Genomic DNA, 17,692 nt, shown 5'->3' with positions numbered 1-17,692 from the left:
GGAAACATGCTTTCAAAATTTGAACTCAAGCAAATCTAGATTATTGGGCACTCAGACCTGTTTCATTTTCTTCAGTATCTCTTGGAGCTGAGTCTCCACGTTAAACGCCATCTTTATCGCCCGCCAGTGGATCCAGTATTTTTGGCACCAAGACGACGGGGAGTCACTGAGGACGAGTACCACAAATATGAGTGCATGGGAGAACTGTGTCAGGCAACAACAGAAGTAATAGATCCCTAGCTTCCACAGAGTAACGGCAGCATAACACAAGTCAACAACTTCAACAGGAATTCTACCCATCGCTCATGGGTCAGGGCGTCACATATCACCCATTTTAGAGACATAAGCTTATAATCTAACCGCTCATTACCAGTGCAGAAATGAGGAGGTGCTACACTGCAAGAAATGTTACAGTCACAGGAATGCACAACGGAAACAGGCTCTTCAGCTCATCAAGTCCATGCCAAACATCAACCAAACATTGACACTATTCCCATTTTTATATTCCTTACATTAAACACATCAACTTCTTCCCAGATCTCACTACGCGCCCTTACATTTGAGGCAATTTACAATGACTGATTAACCTACCAGCCTACATGTCTTTTGGATGTGGAAGGACACTGGAGCACCCAGAGGAAATTTGTGCAGTCAGACAGAAACATAAAAACAAGGGTGGCACAGTGGTGCTGGTAGAGCCGCTGAATACCAGTGATCCGAGTTCGATCTTGATCTCGGGTGCTATCTGTGTGAAGTTTACATGTTTTCCCAGTTTCCTCCCACATCCCAAAGGCATGCCGGTTTGTCGACTAATTGGCCTTTGTAAAATTGTCCCCAGTGTGTAAGGAGTGGATGAGAAAGTGGGATTACATAGAACTAATGTGAACAAGTAATCAATGGTCGGCCTGGACTCAGTAAGCCAAAGGGCCTGTTTCCATGCTGTATTTCTGGAACAGTACAGCAAAGGAACAACAAAACATGCTCTTCAGTCCAGTCTGAAGAAGGGTCTCAACCCGAAACATCACCCATTCCTTCTATCCTGAAATGCTGCCCGTCCCATTGAGTTACTCCAGCATTTTGTGTTTCTCTTCAGTCCAAAATGTGTGCACTGACCATAATACCAAATGAAACTAATACCATTTGCCTGCACATCCCTCTATTTCCCGCCTGATCGAATGACTGTTTAAATGCCTCTTAAACATTGCTATCATAACTGCTTCTACCACCTCCCCTGGCAATGTGTTCTAGGCCCCTACCATCAGTGTAAAAAAAAACTTTCCTTCCAAATCACCTTTAAACTTTTTCCCACCTCACCTTAAACCAGTGCCCTCCAGTACATGACATTTCCAATCTGGGGAAAAGAGTCTATCTATTCTGCCTGTGGCTCTCATAATTTTATACTTTTATACACTTTTATTAAGTCACATGGAGAACGCGCAAACAGAAAACATCTGAAATCAGGATTGAACCCAGGTGCCTGGTGCTCTGAGGCAGTGGTTCTACCAGCTGTGCCATTTGAGTATAGGAGCAGGGAGGTTCTACTGCAGTTGTACAGGGTCTTGGTGAGACCACACCTGGAGTATTGTGTACAGTTTTGGTCTCCTAATCTGAGGAAAGACATTCTTGCCATAGAGGGAGTACAGAGAAGGTTCACCAGACTGATTCCTGGGACGTCAGGACTTTCATATGAAGAAAGATTGGATAGACTCGGTTTGTACTCGCTAGAATTTAGAAGATTGAGGGGTGATCTTATTGAAACTTACAAAATTCTTACGGGGTTGGACAGGCTAGATGCAAGAAGATTGTTCCCGATGTTGGGGGAGTCCAGAACAAGGGGTCACAGTTTAAGGATAAGGGAGAAATCTTTTAGGACCGAGATGAGGAAAACATTTTTCACACAGAGAGTGGTGAATCTCTGGAATTCTCTGCCACAGAAGGTAGTTGAGGCCAGTTCATTGGCTATATTTAAGAGGGAGTTAGATGTGGCCCTTGTGGCTAAAGGGATCAGGGGGTATGGAGAGAAGACAGGTACAGGATACCGAGTTGGATGATCAGCCATGATCATATTGAATGGCGGTGCAGGCTCGAAGGGCCGAATGGCCTACTCCTGCACCTATTTTTTTCTATTGCATCTTTCAAATGAGACATTAATCTGGAGCTGCTGCATTGACAGTCAGTCTTCATAACAATAACAAAACTTAAAAACGATTTTTTTCTAGGATAGCGTCACATTGTGGAAAGCTGCTTCACAAATAAGGATTAACATTCTTTCCCCAATGAAAGGTCATAGAGTCATACAGCACAGAAATAGGCCCTTAGGCCCATCTTGTCCATGCTAACCAAGATGCTCCCTCCACATTTTTCCCATTTGCCTGGCCCACATCCATCAAAACCACTCCCATTCAGGTACCTGTCCAACACAAAATGTTGTCTGTCCATTTCCAATTTCTACACATGCCGTCTGACCTGCTGGATCTCCAACAAATTGTTTTTTGTTCCAGAATCCAGCACCTCTTACTTTCAGCCTTGGCAAGTCTTTAACCTCCAAGAAAGCAACACGGTTTAGAGCAGGTTCCCTAACTCTGACATTTCCCAGTCCAGACCTTTTAAACATGCCCAAGATGACCCACATCGCTGAGACCTTCATCCCTCCCCTGAATGGCCATACCTTGTCTTGCATTTTTCGAAGATGCTGAGTAATGTCAAAAAGTCGTTGCTGCCTCCTGCTTCCTGAGCCAGCTCCTGGTGCCTCAGCTCAGCTTCCTTCTGCTTGTCTGGTTTCCCTGTCAGGACAAATCTTTGGAACTCAGCAGATGCCATTTCAACATCTCATTCCATCCCAACAGGTTTTTCTTGCACTCCTACTGCCCTCCTTTACCCTGCCAACTATCCCATTCTTCCCCCCCTACGACTCTATACCCAGCCAGTGAAGATCCCATACCAGCCCTCTTAAGATGAACCACACACAAGCCGGCATGGGGGTGACCACAGTAACTCTCAGGCCTCCTCTTTTTCATTCTTGAGCATATCTTTATTGAAATCATATTCTATGTCGCTCTTCCAGGGAGATGCTAACTGCATTTCATTGTCTCTGTACTGTACACTGACAATGACAATTAAAGTTGAATCTGAATCACCCCTTCCTGAAGCCTGCTTCTGTGTGCAGCCTTGTAGAGGTGTCCCAGTACACCCATATCGTCTTCCTTCCATCCAATCCCAGGGTAATTGACGGTTTCCATGTTTACAGACAGTTTAGTCCATAAGTACACAAAATCCACCCAATATGGTAAGAGCACCTTCACAGTGCTGTAATGAATGGAATCGAAAGCACATAAGATTGATGAGAATGAACACTTGCTAAAAGTGGGGAAAGTTTGGAAGCTAGTTCTGGGAAGGGACATGTGCACGTACGTCAGACTTTTGAAATATAATCATATTATCAGAGTCCAGCCGTACATGTAAATTAGGCACTTGGAACCCAGGAACGGTTAGTTTCTTCCCAGCTGTTACCTGGCACCTGAGCCGTCCTCTCACTAGCTAGTAGAGTGCGGTCCTCTTCCCATCTACCTCATTGGAGACCTTTAATCAGACGTTATCCTTTATCTGTGCACTGTGGATGGCTTGGTTGTAATCATGTATAATGTTTTCTTTGACTGGACGGCGCGCAACAAAAAGCTCAGTAAACGTGACAATAATAAACTAAACTAGGAATAAAAGCAGGCACCGGCAGGGACTGGTCATTTAGCTACCTTTCTGTACTATCCCCAAATCCCTTGATTCTATTAAGATCCAAAAACCTCCAGTTTTAATGTACCAGAGCCCCCAAAGACCTCTTTCTCCATAGAATTCTGAAGACCCGTTACTGCCTGGGTGAAGAAAATTCTTTCTCATCTCTGCCCTGAATGGCTAAATCCTTATTTTGAGACGGTGACCCCTGGTTCTAGAACACCCGTACCCAGGGGAAGCATTAACCCCTCATCGATCCTATCAAGCCCCAGAAGAATTTTCTTTGCAGGATGCTACAATGTTCACTGACGGTCTACTGTTATCATTGTGATGGCCATTCTTCACACAGGAATCAAGTTATGAAATCCCAAAGGGATGTTTAAATGTAGCAGTGCAGTCAAACCTTACCTGAACCTGTCAACTCCCCAACACTAGCACTTTTGTCATTAGAGACTGGGCAGTGATCGTGACATGTAACCCTCTCTGATAAAGTTCCCTACTTTCTGAACCAAGGAACTGAGAATAATTGTTGCAGCTCAGCACAGTGTGTGCAGTTGATCGATTGTAATTGTAATTGGAATCCTTAATGCAACTGGCCAATTCCTTCTCTCCAGAGATGCAGTCTGTCCCGCTGAGTTACTCTAGCATTTTGTTTCTACCTGGCACAAACAAACGCCTGATTGAAATAAATAATGTATATTGAACTAATGCAATATATCAAGTTGCTCTCATACTTAACAATGGTTGGACTGTCACACAAATCCTGTGGGTCAGTATTTCAAGCCCTACTCCAGAGACATGGCACTCTAACCTAGAGTGACACTCAAATAGAACACCCAAGAACAAATGAGCTGCAGAAAGTGGTGGACATTGTCCAGTCCATTATGGGTATGACCTTCCAACCATTAAAGGAAGTGCTGCCTCTAAAATGCACCTAAAATCAAAGGCCCACATCACCTCTCATTCTACTGCTCTCCTCAGGAAGGTGGTGCTGGAGAACTGTGACCTCCAGGTTTAAGAGAGGCTCTTGAACCACCCTGCGCAACCTTATCCAATCAAATAGATTTTATTTTTAAAATACCAAAGATAAAGCAGAGCTAAACAAATCCGCTCTGGGCTACACACCTCCTCAACCAAGACGACCAGAAGAAGATTTAATGGCCATCTGTCACATTGGTGTGTGAACCTGCCAAGTGTAAAATGGCTGTCACCTTCATTCCTGTGCCAATCACAGGGAGGTGCACTGGGAGCACATGGGATGGGGCTGGACAAACTATTTCCCACCATCCCCCATCCCCCATCCCGCTCTTACCTGGGCGAATGAACACATTTTCTACAGAGAGCATCGCAGCCACTGGAAGCAAAAGGCACTCACAGCCCACCGCTGCGGCTTTTATCAGAGCCCGCGTCAAAGATGGTGGGAGGGGAAGCTCCACCATCAGCCGCCCGAGTTTGGTCACGTGACCTGCCCTATGAGAGGGAAGGAGAAATAAATGACCCGCAAAGTCTATGCAAACCAAGGCTCTATCAGCCCTCCCTGGTGGTTCATGAACCCTAGAAACCACAATGAAGATAACAATGGTAGTCCACCTGGTTAACGCTGCCTAAATCACTTGGGCATTATTATATACAATGCCCTCCATAATGTTTGGGACAAGACCCATCATTTATTTATTTGCCTCTGTACTCCACAATTTTAGATATGATATTGAAAAAAAAATTACATATGGTTAAAGTGCACATTGTCAGATTTTAATAAAGGAAATGTCTATACATTTTGGTTTCACCGTGTAAAAATTACAGCTGTGTTTATACATAGTTCCCCCCCGCATTTCAGGGCAGCATAATGTTTGGGACACATGGCTTCACATGTGTTTGTAGTTGCTCAGGTGTGTTTAATTGCCTCCTCCATAGCACAGAAACTGCTCTCCTCAAAGTCCTCAACGACCTCCTCACCTCTGCTGACACCGGTTCCCTCAACATCCTCATCCTCCTCGACCTGAGCGCAGCCTTCGATACAGTGAACCATAACATCCTGCTCACCAGACTCAAAGACCTCGGCATTGAAGGCTCTGCACTCAGCTGGCTCCGTTCCTACCTTTCCAACAGATCCCACTTCATATCTCTCCACAACCACACCTCTGCTACAGCCACAGTCACTCAAGGCGTTCCCCAAGGCTCCGTACTCGGCCCCCTCCTCTTCATCATCTACATCCTCCCCCTTGGTCAGATACTCCGCCACTTCAACCTGGACTTCCACTGTTACGCTGACGACACCCAGATCTACCTCGGCACCAAATCCCCCCACAACCCCCCCCCCTCTCCCATATCAACTCCTGTTTGTCAGCTATAAAAACCTGGATGCAACATAATTTCCTCAAACTCAACAGCGATAAGACAGAATTCCTCCTCATAGGCTCCAAAGCCACTCAGCAAAATCAATAACCCCACTCTCACCATCGACGGCACCACTGTCTCCCCATCTCCCCAGGCCCGCAACCTTGGCGTGATCTTTGATTCCACCCTCTCCCTTGAGCCTCACATCCGCCATGTCATTAAAACCTCCTTCTTTCATCTCCGCAACATCGCCAAACTCAGACCCTCTCTCACACCTCCCGCTGCTGAAAGACTCATCCATGCCTTCATCTCCTCCCGACTGGACTACTGCAACTCACTTCTCCTTGGCATCAGCTCCACCTACATCAACCGACTCCAACTGGTCCAGAACGCAGCCGCCCGACTCATCACCCACACCAAATCCTGGCATCACATCACTCCAGTCCTCAAACAACTTCACTGGCTTCCCATCTCCCACCGGATCAACTACAAAATCCTGATCCTCACCTACAAAGCCCTCCACCATCTGGCCCCCCCATATCTCACTGACCTCCTCTCCCCCTACCAACCCTCACGGTCCCTCAGATCCACATCAGCCGGTCTCCTCTCCATCCACAAGTCCAACCTCCGCAGTTTTGGGGACAGAGCCTTCTCCAGGGCAGCTCCCAGGCTCTGGAACTCCCTCCCCCAACTGATCCACAATTCCGTGTCCCTCACCATCTTCCAGTCCCGCCTCAAGACCCATCTCTTCACCTCTGCCTATCCTTAGCCCCACGTCCCCCTCCCTTTTCATCTGTGCATTAATTGCCTCATATTGTGTTTTGTATTGAATTCTGTCTTTACTTTGTGTACTAGTCATGTCTCTACTATTTATTTCATTCCCCTTACATGTTTTTCCTCTACCTGCTAAATTTTTGTAAGGTGTCCTTGAGACTCTTGAAAGGCGCCCATAAATAAAATGTATTATTATTATTTAATGCAGGTATAAGAGAGCTCTCAGCACCTAGTCTTTCCTCCAGTCTTTCCATCACCTTTGGAAACTTCTATTGCTGTTTATCAATCTGAGGACCAAAGTTGTGCCAATGAAAGTCAAAGAAGCCATTATGAGACATAGAAACAAGAATAAAACTGTTAGCCAAACCTTAGGCTATCCAAAATCGACTGTTTGGATCATTAAGAAGAAAGAGAGCACTGGTGAGCTTATTAATCGCAAAGGGACTGGCAGGCCAAGGAAGACCTCCACAGCTGATGACAGAAGAATTCTCTCTATAATAAAGAAAAGTCCACAAACACCTGTCCGACAGATCAGAAACACTCTTCAGGAGTCATGTGTGGATTTGTCAATGACCACTGTCCGCAGAAGACTTCATGAACAAAAATACAGAGGCTACACTGGAAGATGCAAACCACTGGTTAGCCGCAAAAATAGGATAGCCGGGTTACAGTTTGCCAAGAAGTACTTAAAAGACCACAGTTCTGGACAAAGGTCTTGTGGACAGATGAGACGAAGATTAACTTATATCAGAGTGATGGCAAGAGCAAAGCATGGAGGAGAGAAGGAACTGCCCAAGATCCAAAGCATACCACCTCATCTGTGAAACACGGTGGTGGGGGTGTTATGGCCTGGGCATGTATGGATGCTGAAGGTACTGGCTCACTTATCTTCATTGATGATACAACCGCTGATGGTAGTGACATAATGAATTCTGAAGTGTATAGACACATCCTATCTGCTCAAGTTCAAACAAATGCCTCAAAACTCATTGGTTGGCGGTTCATTCTACAGCAAGACAATGATCCCAAACATACTGCTAAAGCAACAAAGGAGTTTTTCAAAGCTAAAAAATAAGGTGAATTCTTGGGTGGCCAAGTCAATCACTCGATGTGAACCCAATTGAGCATACCTTTTATATACTGAAGAGAAAACTGAAGGGGACTAGCCCCTAAAACAAGCATAAGCTAAAGATGGTTGCAATAGAGGCCTGGCTGAGCATCACCGGAGAAGACACCCAGCAACTGGTGATGCCCATGAATCGCAGACTTCAAGCAGTCATTGCATGCAAAGGATATGCAACAAAATACTAAACATGATTACTTTCATTTACATCACATTGCTGTGTCCCAAACAATATGGTGCCCTGAAATGGGGGACTATGTATGAACACTGCTGTAATTTCTACATGGTGAAAACAAAATGTATAAAAATGGCCTTTATTAAAATCTGACAATGTGCACTTTAACCACATGTGATTTTTTTTCTATAACAAATCTCAAATTGTGGAGAATAGAGGCAAATAAATAAAGGATGGGTCTTTGTCCCAAACATTTTGGATGGGAATGGCGAGCTGTTCATGGGAGTTTGCTGATGGCAGTTTGCCTACTTAAGTCATACAGCATGAAAACGGGCCCTTCGGCCCAACTCGTCCATTTCAACCAAGAAGCCCCATCTAAGCTGGGCCCATTTGCCTTTGTTTGGCTCATATCCTCGAAATCCTTCCTTTATGACTCTATTTTGGGGAGGCTTCTTGTTAGGGTCGTTATGGCAGTACATTTTACATCAGAGTCAGCGGCTGTGGGTTTGACCCTAACTCCTGGACACTCCCAGTGCAGTGCTAAGGAACTGTCACATTATGAGAGGTTCACCTTTCTGATAAATTGTCAAACCGACCAGATTACTCTCTCACTCACCTGTCAATGGCGTCATTCTGGTAAAGCTGTTTCAGCGCCTCCAGGATGTGCCTCTCCTCTGGGCTATCCACATACGGGAACCTGGGGAATAATCAAACACAAATCTCAACTTGATAGTGCAATATTGCAAAGCTTCCTCTGGTGTTGGAGTCAGCGAGGGACTGGACTGTGCTGACGACCAAATAGGGAAGATTCACCTAATCTGCACAGGCTGTTTACTTATGTTTGTAGTGGCCTACCCCCCAGGGACCGCCACAAGTTTACATTTCCCTCTCTGCTGGTGGAGAGCAATTTAATTTAGAGATACAGCATTGAAACAGCAACCCCAAGCCGATGCGGATCGTCAAGCCTCAGAGCATTAAGCCACAGGATTAGAAACTGTAATGAGTGACTAAGAAACTGCATCCTCTCAAAATCCGAACTACTCTTGGAAAATGCAAAAAAGCAGATCAAGCGGCGTTGAAGTATCTGCAGGAGAGTTGATTCAGATGGGAATATTCTCCTCCCAAGCTCACTGCACTACACCGTAACCTGCCAAATAGGCACAGCCACGGGTGGGAAGCGCCCACCTGAATCCGGGGCTCGGCCGCGGGCCAGTGGATGACATCGTCGGGAGCTCGCGGGTCACAGGCTGGTGCCTGTTTTCCGGAGCTCCCGTGGCAACAACTGCGTCCGCTGGACTGGAGGGCAGCAGCTTCGACCACCCCCGGGCCGCGGAGCTTGAACCGCGGGACTGACTACCATCGCCCGGTGGGATATCGCCTCAGCGCAGAGGGAGAAGAGGAGGGAAGAGACAGCAACCCTAAGACTTTTGCCTCCATCACAGTGAGGAGGTGCTTGGTGAACTCACTGTGGTGGATGTTAATTTGTGTTTATTGTGTGTTGTTTATTATTACATGTATGGCTGCAGGCAACGACATTTCATTCAGACCTTTCGGTCTGAATGACAAATAAAGGATTCAATTCAATTCAATCAATACAAAGCCAACGAAAAGCAGTTTTTGGCAGCACTGAAATGTTGCTGTTTTCCTTGAAGTGAAGATAACCCACTTTCTATCAGTGCTGTGATGTAAATGAAGCTCAAAAATTAATGTGAGTTTGTGTCCTGGCAATGTAATAAGTGTGGTGCAGCCAGTAGAGTCCCTTCCGTACAATGCCAGAAACTGGGGTTCAATCCTGACCTTCAGTGCTGTCTAAGTTTGTCCTGAAAGTTGGATAACATCGAACTAGTGTGAATGAGTGATCGATGGTCGACATGGACATGGTGGGTTAATGGGCATGTTTCCAAATTGTATCTTTCAATTAATCAAAAATGACTCTGGAAACATTAGAAAATTGCAGTGAATGAAAAGCATTCACTGTCCCAAGCACATGATCTCTACCATTACAAAGAGTAATAGTTGCATGGCAATAGGATATCCTGCATGTTTCCCCCAAGTTGAAAACCATTCTGACTTGCAATTGCATCATTCCTTTGTCATGGTTGAGTCTATATCCTGGAACTCTATCCTAAAAACAGCATGAGAACAGCTTTACTAGAAGAATGATTGTGCTTCAAAGTGTGGAAGGGTACAGGTACTTCTGCTATAGTGTCATAGTTGCATTCCTAAGAAACCATGTGTTACAGAAAATCGCATTATAAAAACAATTGTGCCAATGGGGAAAAGGGGATTAGGTGCTGCAGAGTAGCAGACGCGCAATAACATAGAAAATAGGTGCAGGAGTAGGCCATTCGGCCCTTCGGGCCTGCACCGCTATTCAATATGATCATGGCTGATCAATAACAAAGTTATTATTCCCACTGGATTTTCAATAATAAAGGTTTTTTTTTTGTTACTGCAGGCTAAAAATGCTAAAGGCTGTACGGTGCATTGTTAATGGAATATTGTTACACAAGTATTCACCCATGCCTAGCAGTCCAGGTGCAAGATAATATCCCTTATCTCTGTGGAAGGTAATTAAAGAGCAGAGATTGTGTCTGGACCATGTTACCCAATCACGTTGTTCACACCAAGGCACTTCAGGGTAAGGATGACCGATGTGAGACTAGCTCTCTGGATCTCCGGGACCATGTGATCTGGCATGCACTTCTCCCAGAATTCTTTGCTGTAGATCCTGTAGCATTTTCCAGCAGACGTTCGTCCAGCTCTTCCAGTCCGCTGCGTGGCTTCACTTCTGCAGGAGACAACAGAAGGTGGTTTGCCTTGAACTGGAATAAAAACTTTGTGGCTCAAGGCAAAAACTTTAACTGTGCTGAAGATGGGCCAGTATTTTTAAATTATAGAGACACAAAAAACTGTAGATGCTGGAATCTTGAGCAAACCACAAAGTAATGGAAGAACTTCTTCCCATTATCAGGCTTCTGAATGGTCCTTACATAAGTTAGGGTGCTGTGTGATTCACCTCTACCCCATTGCGGACATTGGAATTTGTGTATGGATCTGAGGCCCCACAATGCTGAGAACTATATTCTGTACTCTGCATCTTCCCCTTTTGCTCTATCTTTTGTACTTGAGTTTGACTTGATTGGATTCAGGTATAGCATTATCCAATTTGATTTGATAGCATGCACAAAAGATTTTCATTGTACCTCAGTACACATGACAATAATACACTTAAACCTGAACTCAGTAGGTCAGGCAGCATCTGTGGAGGGAATGAACAGCCAATGTTTCGGATTAGGAAGCCTAAAGTCTGAAGAAGATTGGTGACCCATAAACATCTCCAATCTTTAAATTCCACATGTTTCATGTACAGTGAATACACACAGGGTTTGATCCATTACATACAGTGCATTCAGAAAGTATTCAGACCCCTTCACTTTTTCAACATTTTGTTACGTTACAGCCTTATTCTAAAATGCATTACATTCATTTTTTTATCATCAATCTTCACACTATACCCAATGATAAAAAAGCGAAAACAGGTGTTTAGAAATGTTTGCAAAGTAATTAAAAAGAAGTAACTGAAATATCACATTTACATAAGTATTCAGACCCTTTACTCAGTACTTTGTTGAGGCACCTTTGGCAGCGATTACAGCCACAAGTCTTCTTGCGTATGACGCAACAAGCTTGGCACACCTGTATTTGGGTAATTTCTCCCATTCTTCTCTGCAGATCCTCTCAAGCTCTGTCAGGTAGGATTGGGAGCGTCGATGCACAGCTATTTTCAGGTCCCTTCAGAGATGTTCGATCGGGTTCAATGCCAGGCTCTGGCTGGGCCACTCAAGGACATCCACAGACTTGTCAGGAAGTCACTCCTGCGTTGTCTTATCTGTGTGTTTGGGTTGGAAGGTGAACCTCCTCCCCAGTCTGAGATCCAGAATGCTCTGGAGCAGGTTTTCATCAAGGATCTCTCTGTACTTTGCTCCGTTCATCTTTCCCTCTAGTCTCCCAGTTTCTGCCGCTGAAAAACATCCCCACAGCATGATGCTGCCACCACAACGCTTCACTGTAGGTATGGTATTGGCCAGGTGATACGCCTGGTTTCCTCCAGACGTGACGCTTGGCATTCAGGCCAAAGAGTTCAATCTTGGTTTCATCAGACCAGAAAATCTTGTTTCTCATGGTCTGAGAGCCCTTTAGGTGCCTTTTGGCAAACTCCAAGCGGGCTGTTATGTGCCTTTTACTGAGGAGTGGCTTCCGTCTGGCCACTCTACCATAAAGACCTGATTGGTGGAGTGCTGCAGATATAGTTGTCCTTCTGGAAGGTTCTCTCATCTCCACAGAGGAACTCTGGAGCTCTGTCAGAGTGACCATCGGGTTCTCGGTCACCAAGACCCTTCTCCCCCGATTGCTCAGTTTGGCCGGGCCAGTTCTATGAAGAGTCCTGGTGGTTCCAAAGTTCTTCCATTTAAGAATGACGGAGGCCACTGTGCTCTTCGGACCTCCAATGCTGCAGAAATAGTTTTATACCCTTCCCCAGATCTGTGTCTCGACACAATCCTGTCTTGGAGGTCTACGGACAATTTTGCTCAATTTTGAGTGTCATAATCATAGCAAAGGGTCTGAATACTTACGTAAATGTGATTTTTCAGTTATTTATTTTTAATTAATTTGCAAAAATTTCTAAACACCTGTTTTCACTTCTTCATTCTGGGGTATTGTGTGTAGATTGATGATAAAAGAAAATGAATTTAATCCATTTTAAAATAAGGCTGTAACGTACCAAAATGTGGAAAAAATGAAGGGGTCTGAATACTTTCTGAATGCACTGTAAATATTACAACAGGATGAATGAGAAGTGGGTTGATCAAATACGGTTCAGTTTAGTCGTCAAGTCGCTTTTATTTCTATAGCACATTTTAAAAACTTGTTGACCAAAGTGCTTTACATTGGTGGAGGTACTAACGTTATACAACAGTGGTTCATACGTACATACATAAATACATACATATAGCCCTCCCTCAAAGGACGTCAAGAAAGGCTTGAGAGTAAAGATGAGTTTTAAGTCTCATCTCAAAAGAGTCGATAGAGAGATTTAGGATTAGGATTCAAGTTTAGGATTCAATAAGAATGCACAGATGGGATTTGGTCTTATGACATTTTTCAAGAGGAATAGGGTGAAGGCTTGGGATGCTGAGTCTGCAACAAGTGGGTTTATTGAGAACCGATTTTTTTTTTTTTAAACTCACTTTGAAATAGGAACAACCTCCAGTACGTCTAGTCCAACAAGTGGATTGTGATTCAGCTGCTTCACGAAGCCACAATCTACAACATACCTGTGATGAAAGAGGCATGGGAAGCAATCATCAGCATCCTGCAGAAGCAGTCACCAGTCAAAAAGTACAATACACATCGCCTGATGATACACAACTTGCAATAAACAGTTATCCAATTTTGCCAAATATTTTGCATATGCGTGAGCATAAAAACTTTCATTTCCTGATTTCTGCTCTGCTCCCAGCTGTACAATCGGAGATGAAATTCTGGGGGGTTTCCCCCTGAGGTGTATTTTCAACAGAGAATTTTATATCTTTTATATCACTGTCCACAACTCTGGGCTTTCCCCGAGTGCTTGCTGCCAATGAAGTGCCTTCGAAACATGGTCACAAATTTGCCAACAAGTAGCTTCCACAGATAGGATTCAAAAATTAACTAATATAAGAAATAATAACTAAATAATCACTTATAATTATGTTGATTGAACGATATCTATTTGTCAGGATTATGGGGACAATTTCACTATGCCAAAACCTTATCTAAATGGTGTCAGATTAAGAAAAGTGGAGGTGCAAGAAGACCTGGGTGTCCTTGTGTATCAGTCACTGAAATAAAGGATGCAGGTACAGCAGGCAGTAAAGAAAGCAAATGGCATGTTGGCCTTCATAGCGAGAGGAATTGAGTATAGTAGCAAGGAGGTCCTGCTGCAGTTGTACAGGACCCTGGTATTTGTGTGCAGTTTTGGTCTCCTCATTTGAGGAAGGACATTCTTGCTATTGAGGGAGCGCAGCATAGGTTCACCAGGTTAATATCCGAGATGGCAGGACTGACCGATGATCAAAGAATGGATCGACTGGGCTTATATTCACTGGAATTTAGAAGGATGAGAGGAGATCTTATAGAAACATATAAAATTCTTCAGGGATTGGACAGGCAAGATGCAGGAAAAATTTTCCCGATGTTGAGGAGGTCAGAACCAGGGGTCACAGTTTAAGAATAAGGGGTAGGCCATTTAGGACTGAGATGTGGAAAAACTTTTTCATCCAGAGAGTTGTGAATCTGTGGCATTCTCTGCCACAGAAGGCAGTGGTGGCCAATTCACTGGATGTTTTCAAGAGAGTTAGATATAGCTCTTGGGGCTAACAAAATCAAGGGATATGGGGAGAAAGCAGGAACGGGGTACTGATTTTGGAAAATGTTCACAGTATTTCGGTAGAAAATAATAAACCCAGAGCAAGAATTGGTAGACTGGGACGTTGTAACATTTTAAAAATATAAAATGGCACCTCTTTCATTTCTCAGTATTGCACTGAGGTGTCTGACAGAGTGTGTCCAGGTGGACTATGTGCAAATATACTCTCCCTATTGAAGGCTGCCCTGGCAATGCTTAGCAAGTAGACTTATGACCAGAAATTATACAATCATTTTCTGCAAAAGGTTCAGTGGGAAAGCCGCCACTCTGCAAAGAAAGGTGGCACCTAGAGAGAGGCAGTTGCCAGAGACCCTGCTCCTTATCACTTAGGAACTGTGTAGATAATAGGACCAGTCAGGGTAAAGCATTCCTGCTGGGGCCAAATGCACGTCAATGCTTGGTCTGGATGTACAGTTTTTCTGTGACTAAAAGAAAAAAAATCACATGATGGCTGGGCACCACTAATCAGTTCCTTGGGAGAGAGCTCAAGATAAGAGCCTAATTAGGGACTGGCAATAACTCCTAGCTTGCACTTTCTTACCTTATTCTGTCAATAGTCAAAGAAGTGGCTGCTATATTAGTAGCAACAATGCATTTCCTGATGTGAGGTGGTGCAGGAAGGAAAACCTTTCTTTGCTGATCTGAAGGAAAGAAAACACTGTAAGGACTAAGATAAGAGAACCATGCATATTAATTAAAAGGGCATTCTTACAGTTAGGAAAAAAATACCATTAGTTTAACCATTGGCCTGAAAGAGGCTGCCTGTGCAAAAATGGGAAATGGTATATTTTTCTTTTGAATCATCGAGCAATTATCCATCAGCGAACAAAAGGGTTATTTTTTTTATTTAACACAACCCATCTGCACAGATGCTGGAATGTGTTTTTTTGCACCCAATGTTACCTGTTGACATGGAGCCATAGAGGGGCAGGATGAGCAATCCTTCAACCGATCCATCTCTCACATCATATTGATAATCAATGGATTCTCCTTTCTGGAAAAGCGAGTCACACGCCCGCTCAATCTCAGACTGCCCTGTGCAAACAAAACACCACATTAGCTTCATTGCAAACATATGGACTCATCAGGCCAGAGTATAGGAGGCCATTGGGCCCATGGAGGCGACGCACAATCTCATTGTCTGCACTTTCTATTATCCTGCAAATTATTCTTCCTCCAGCAACCATCCAACAACTTTATGAATGGAATCAACTCTCACATGTTTCCAGATCTAAAGTTCCTATTCCCTGCACTTAATTGAGAACATTTCTCATCCCTTTTGATCTTTTAGAAATGGTTTTACATTTCTGGTCTTTAGTAATTGACAGGCTCCCTAAAGGGAAGAGCTTTTCCTCATCACAATTTGTCACAGAAAGGCATAATCTTTTCACCTAAACATCTCTAATCCAAGAAATTGAGCACTGAATGTTATACAGTACTAGTTATGTTAAAAACATTTTCTTTTTTGGGATCTGCAAACATCTCTGGTGAGGCTGGTATTTATTGCCTCCATCGCCAGAGACCTGCGTTCGATCCTGACCTCGGATGCTGTCTGTGTGGAGTTTGCATGTTGACCACAAGAGTTTCCACCGAGTGCTCTGGAGTCCTCCCAAATCCCAAAGATAACTGGCCTCTATAAATTGCCTCGAACGTGTAGAGAGAGGATGAAAAATTGGGATGACATAGTACTAGTGTGAGTGAGTGATCGATGGTCGGGGTGGACTCGGTGGGCCCAAGGGCCTGCTTCCATGCTGTATCTTTCAATCAATTATTCAATCAAATAAACTTATCCAGGCACTTCTGAGGGTCATCTACGTGATGAAGTACTGTGTCATGCTTTCGCCAGAATATGGAAGAAAAACACAGTTCTATCCCTCAATGGCATGTTTGAACTATTTGGTTTTCACTGCACAATGGTCTCTTCACCAGAGACCAGAAGAGGTTTACCAGAATGCTGACCAGATTAGTGTATATAAGCTGAACAGATAGATTGGGCAAACTTAAGATTGTTTTCTCTTGTGCGTCAGAGGCTAAGAGGAAACCTGATAGAAGTATATAAAATTAAGAGAGGCATAGAAAGGGTAGGGTCAGAACCTTTTTCTCAGAATGGAACGTTAAAGACCAGAGGTCAGTTTTACGGTGAAGAGAAAAAAATGTAAAGGAGATGTGCAGGGCATGTTCTGCTTGACACAGAGAATGGCAGGTGCCTGGAATGTGCTGCCGGAAGTGGTGCTGAAGTTATACAGGACCATAAGTTGACATTGTATCTAAAAAATAGCAACAGCAACACTCCCACAATAGTGGCATGGAAGGAGCTTTTGGAGGCAAGGCAGATAGTTTAACTTGGCACAGAGTGTGTGGGCCAAAGGGCCCTATGTAGTACTGTTCTGTGTTTTATAAAATCCCTTATATGTTTTCAGACATTAAAAAGGCATCCTAAAATGTTGCTTTCGATCCAAAAGAGTTTACCTATGTGAAAAAGAAATAAGTAAAAATTGGAAAACACTTTGAATAACCAAATTAGAGCAAGAAAAAATTAAATTAAAACAAGCATCAGAACAAATTAAAATTTTGCAGCTTGGGAAAATATCACATCCTACACTCATTTCCAATATTGCTGCCACTTTAGCTGTGAAACTGTAATGCGTCTCGGAGTGCAAGACCCAAATAGTTTAGAACCCAGTTTAGCAGCCAGTTGATGCCTCAAGTCACTTTACAGCCAAGATGAAGACATTTTGAAGCATTGTAATTTTCCAGTGTAAGAAACCAGTAGCCAACGTGCAGGGAGCAAGATTCCATAATCAGATGTGGAACATTGAACAGCCCAGCAATGTTTGTTGCTATCTAAAAGCCTCTTAAACTCCACTATCGTTAACTTCACCACGTATCTACCTCCACCACCACCCCTTGCAGCACGTTCCAAGCTCCCACTACTTGTAAAAAAAAAATGTCCCACACATCGCCATTAAACTCTCCCCCTCTCACCTCATAGCTATGGCCTCGTGTTGAACATTTCCACCCAAAAAGGGTCTGACTGTCTACCCTATCTATGTCATAAGTGACTTTAGTTAAAGAATTAATATTG

The 17,692-nt window shown here is 43.9% G+C and overlaps 1 protein-coding gene across 3 annotated transcripts in view; it reads right to left on the bottom strand.

Annotated features, from left to right (window-relative positions):
* dhx40 (DEAH-box helicase 40) overlaps nt 1-17,692 on the bottom strand; it is a 35,735-nt gene that overhangs the window by 4,709 nt on the left and 13,334 nt on the right. For all 3 annotated transcript variants that reach the window (XM_033045778.1, XM_033045777.1, XM_033045779.1), the window contains 8 exons: nt 15,511-15,642; nt 15,149-15,248; nt 13,388-13,474; nt 10,744-10,926; nt 8,752-8,832; nt 5,039-5,196; nt 2,669-2,783; nt 58-166 (listed from right to left, as the gene is read on the bottom strand). In XM_033045778.1, coding sequence (XP_032901669.1) covers nt 58-166; nt 2,669-2,783; nt 5,039-5,196; nt 8,752-8,832; nt 10,744-10,926; nt 13,388-13,474; nt 15,149-15,248; nt 15,511-15,642 — 965 coding nt within the window. The remainder of the gene's footprint in view (nt 1-57; nt 167-2,668; nt 2,784-5,038; nt 5,197-8,751; nt 8,833-10,743; nt 10,927-13,387; nt 13,475-15,148; nt 15,249-15,510; nt 15,643-17,692) is intronic.

The sequence above is a fragment of the Amblyraja radiata genome, chromosome 28 (assembly GCF_010909765.2).
Source record: "Amblyraja radiata isolate CabotCenter1 chromosome 28, sAmbRad1.1.pri, whole genome shotgun sequence".
NCBI classification, from domain to species: Eukaryota; Metazoa; Chordata; class Chondrichthyes; order Rajiformes; family Rajidae; genus Amblyraja; species Amblyraja radiata.
The sequence above is the reverse complement of the archived record's forward strand: the minus strand, read 5'-3'. Positions and strand labels throughout refer to the sequence as shown.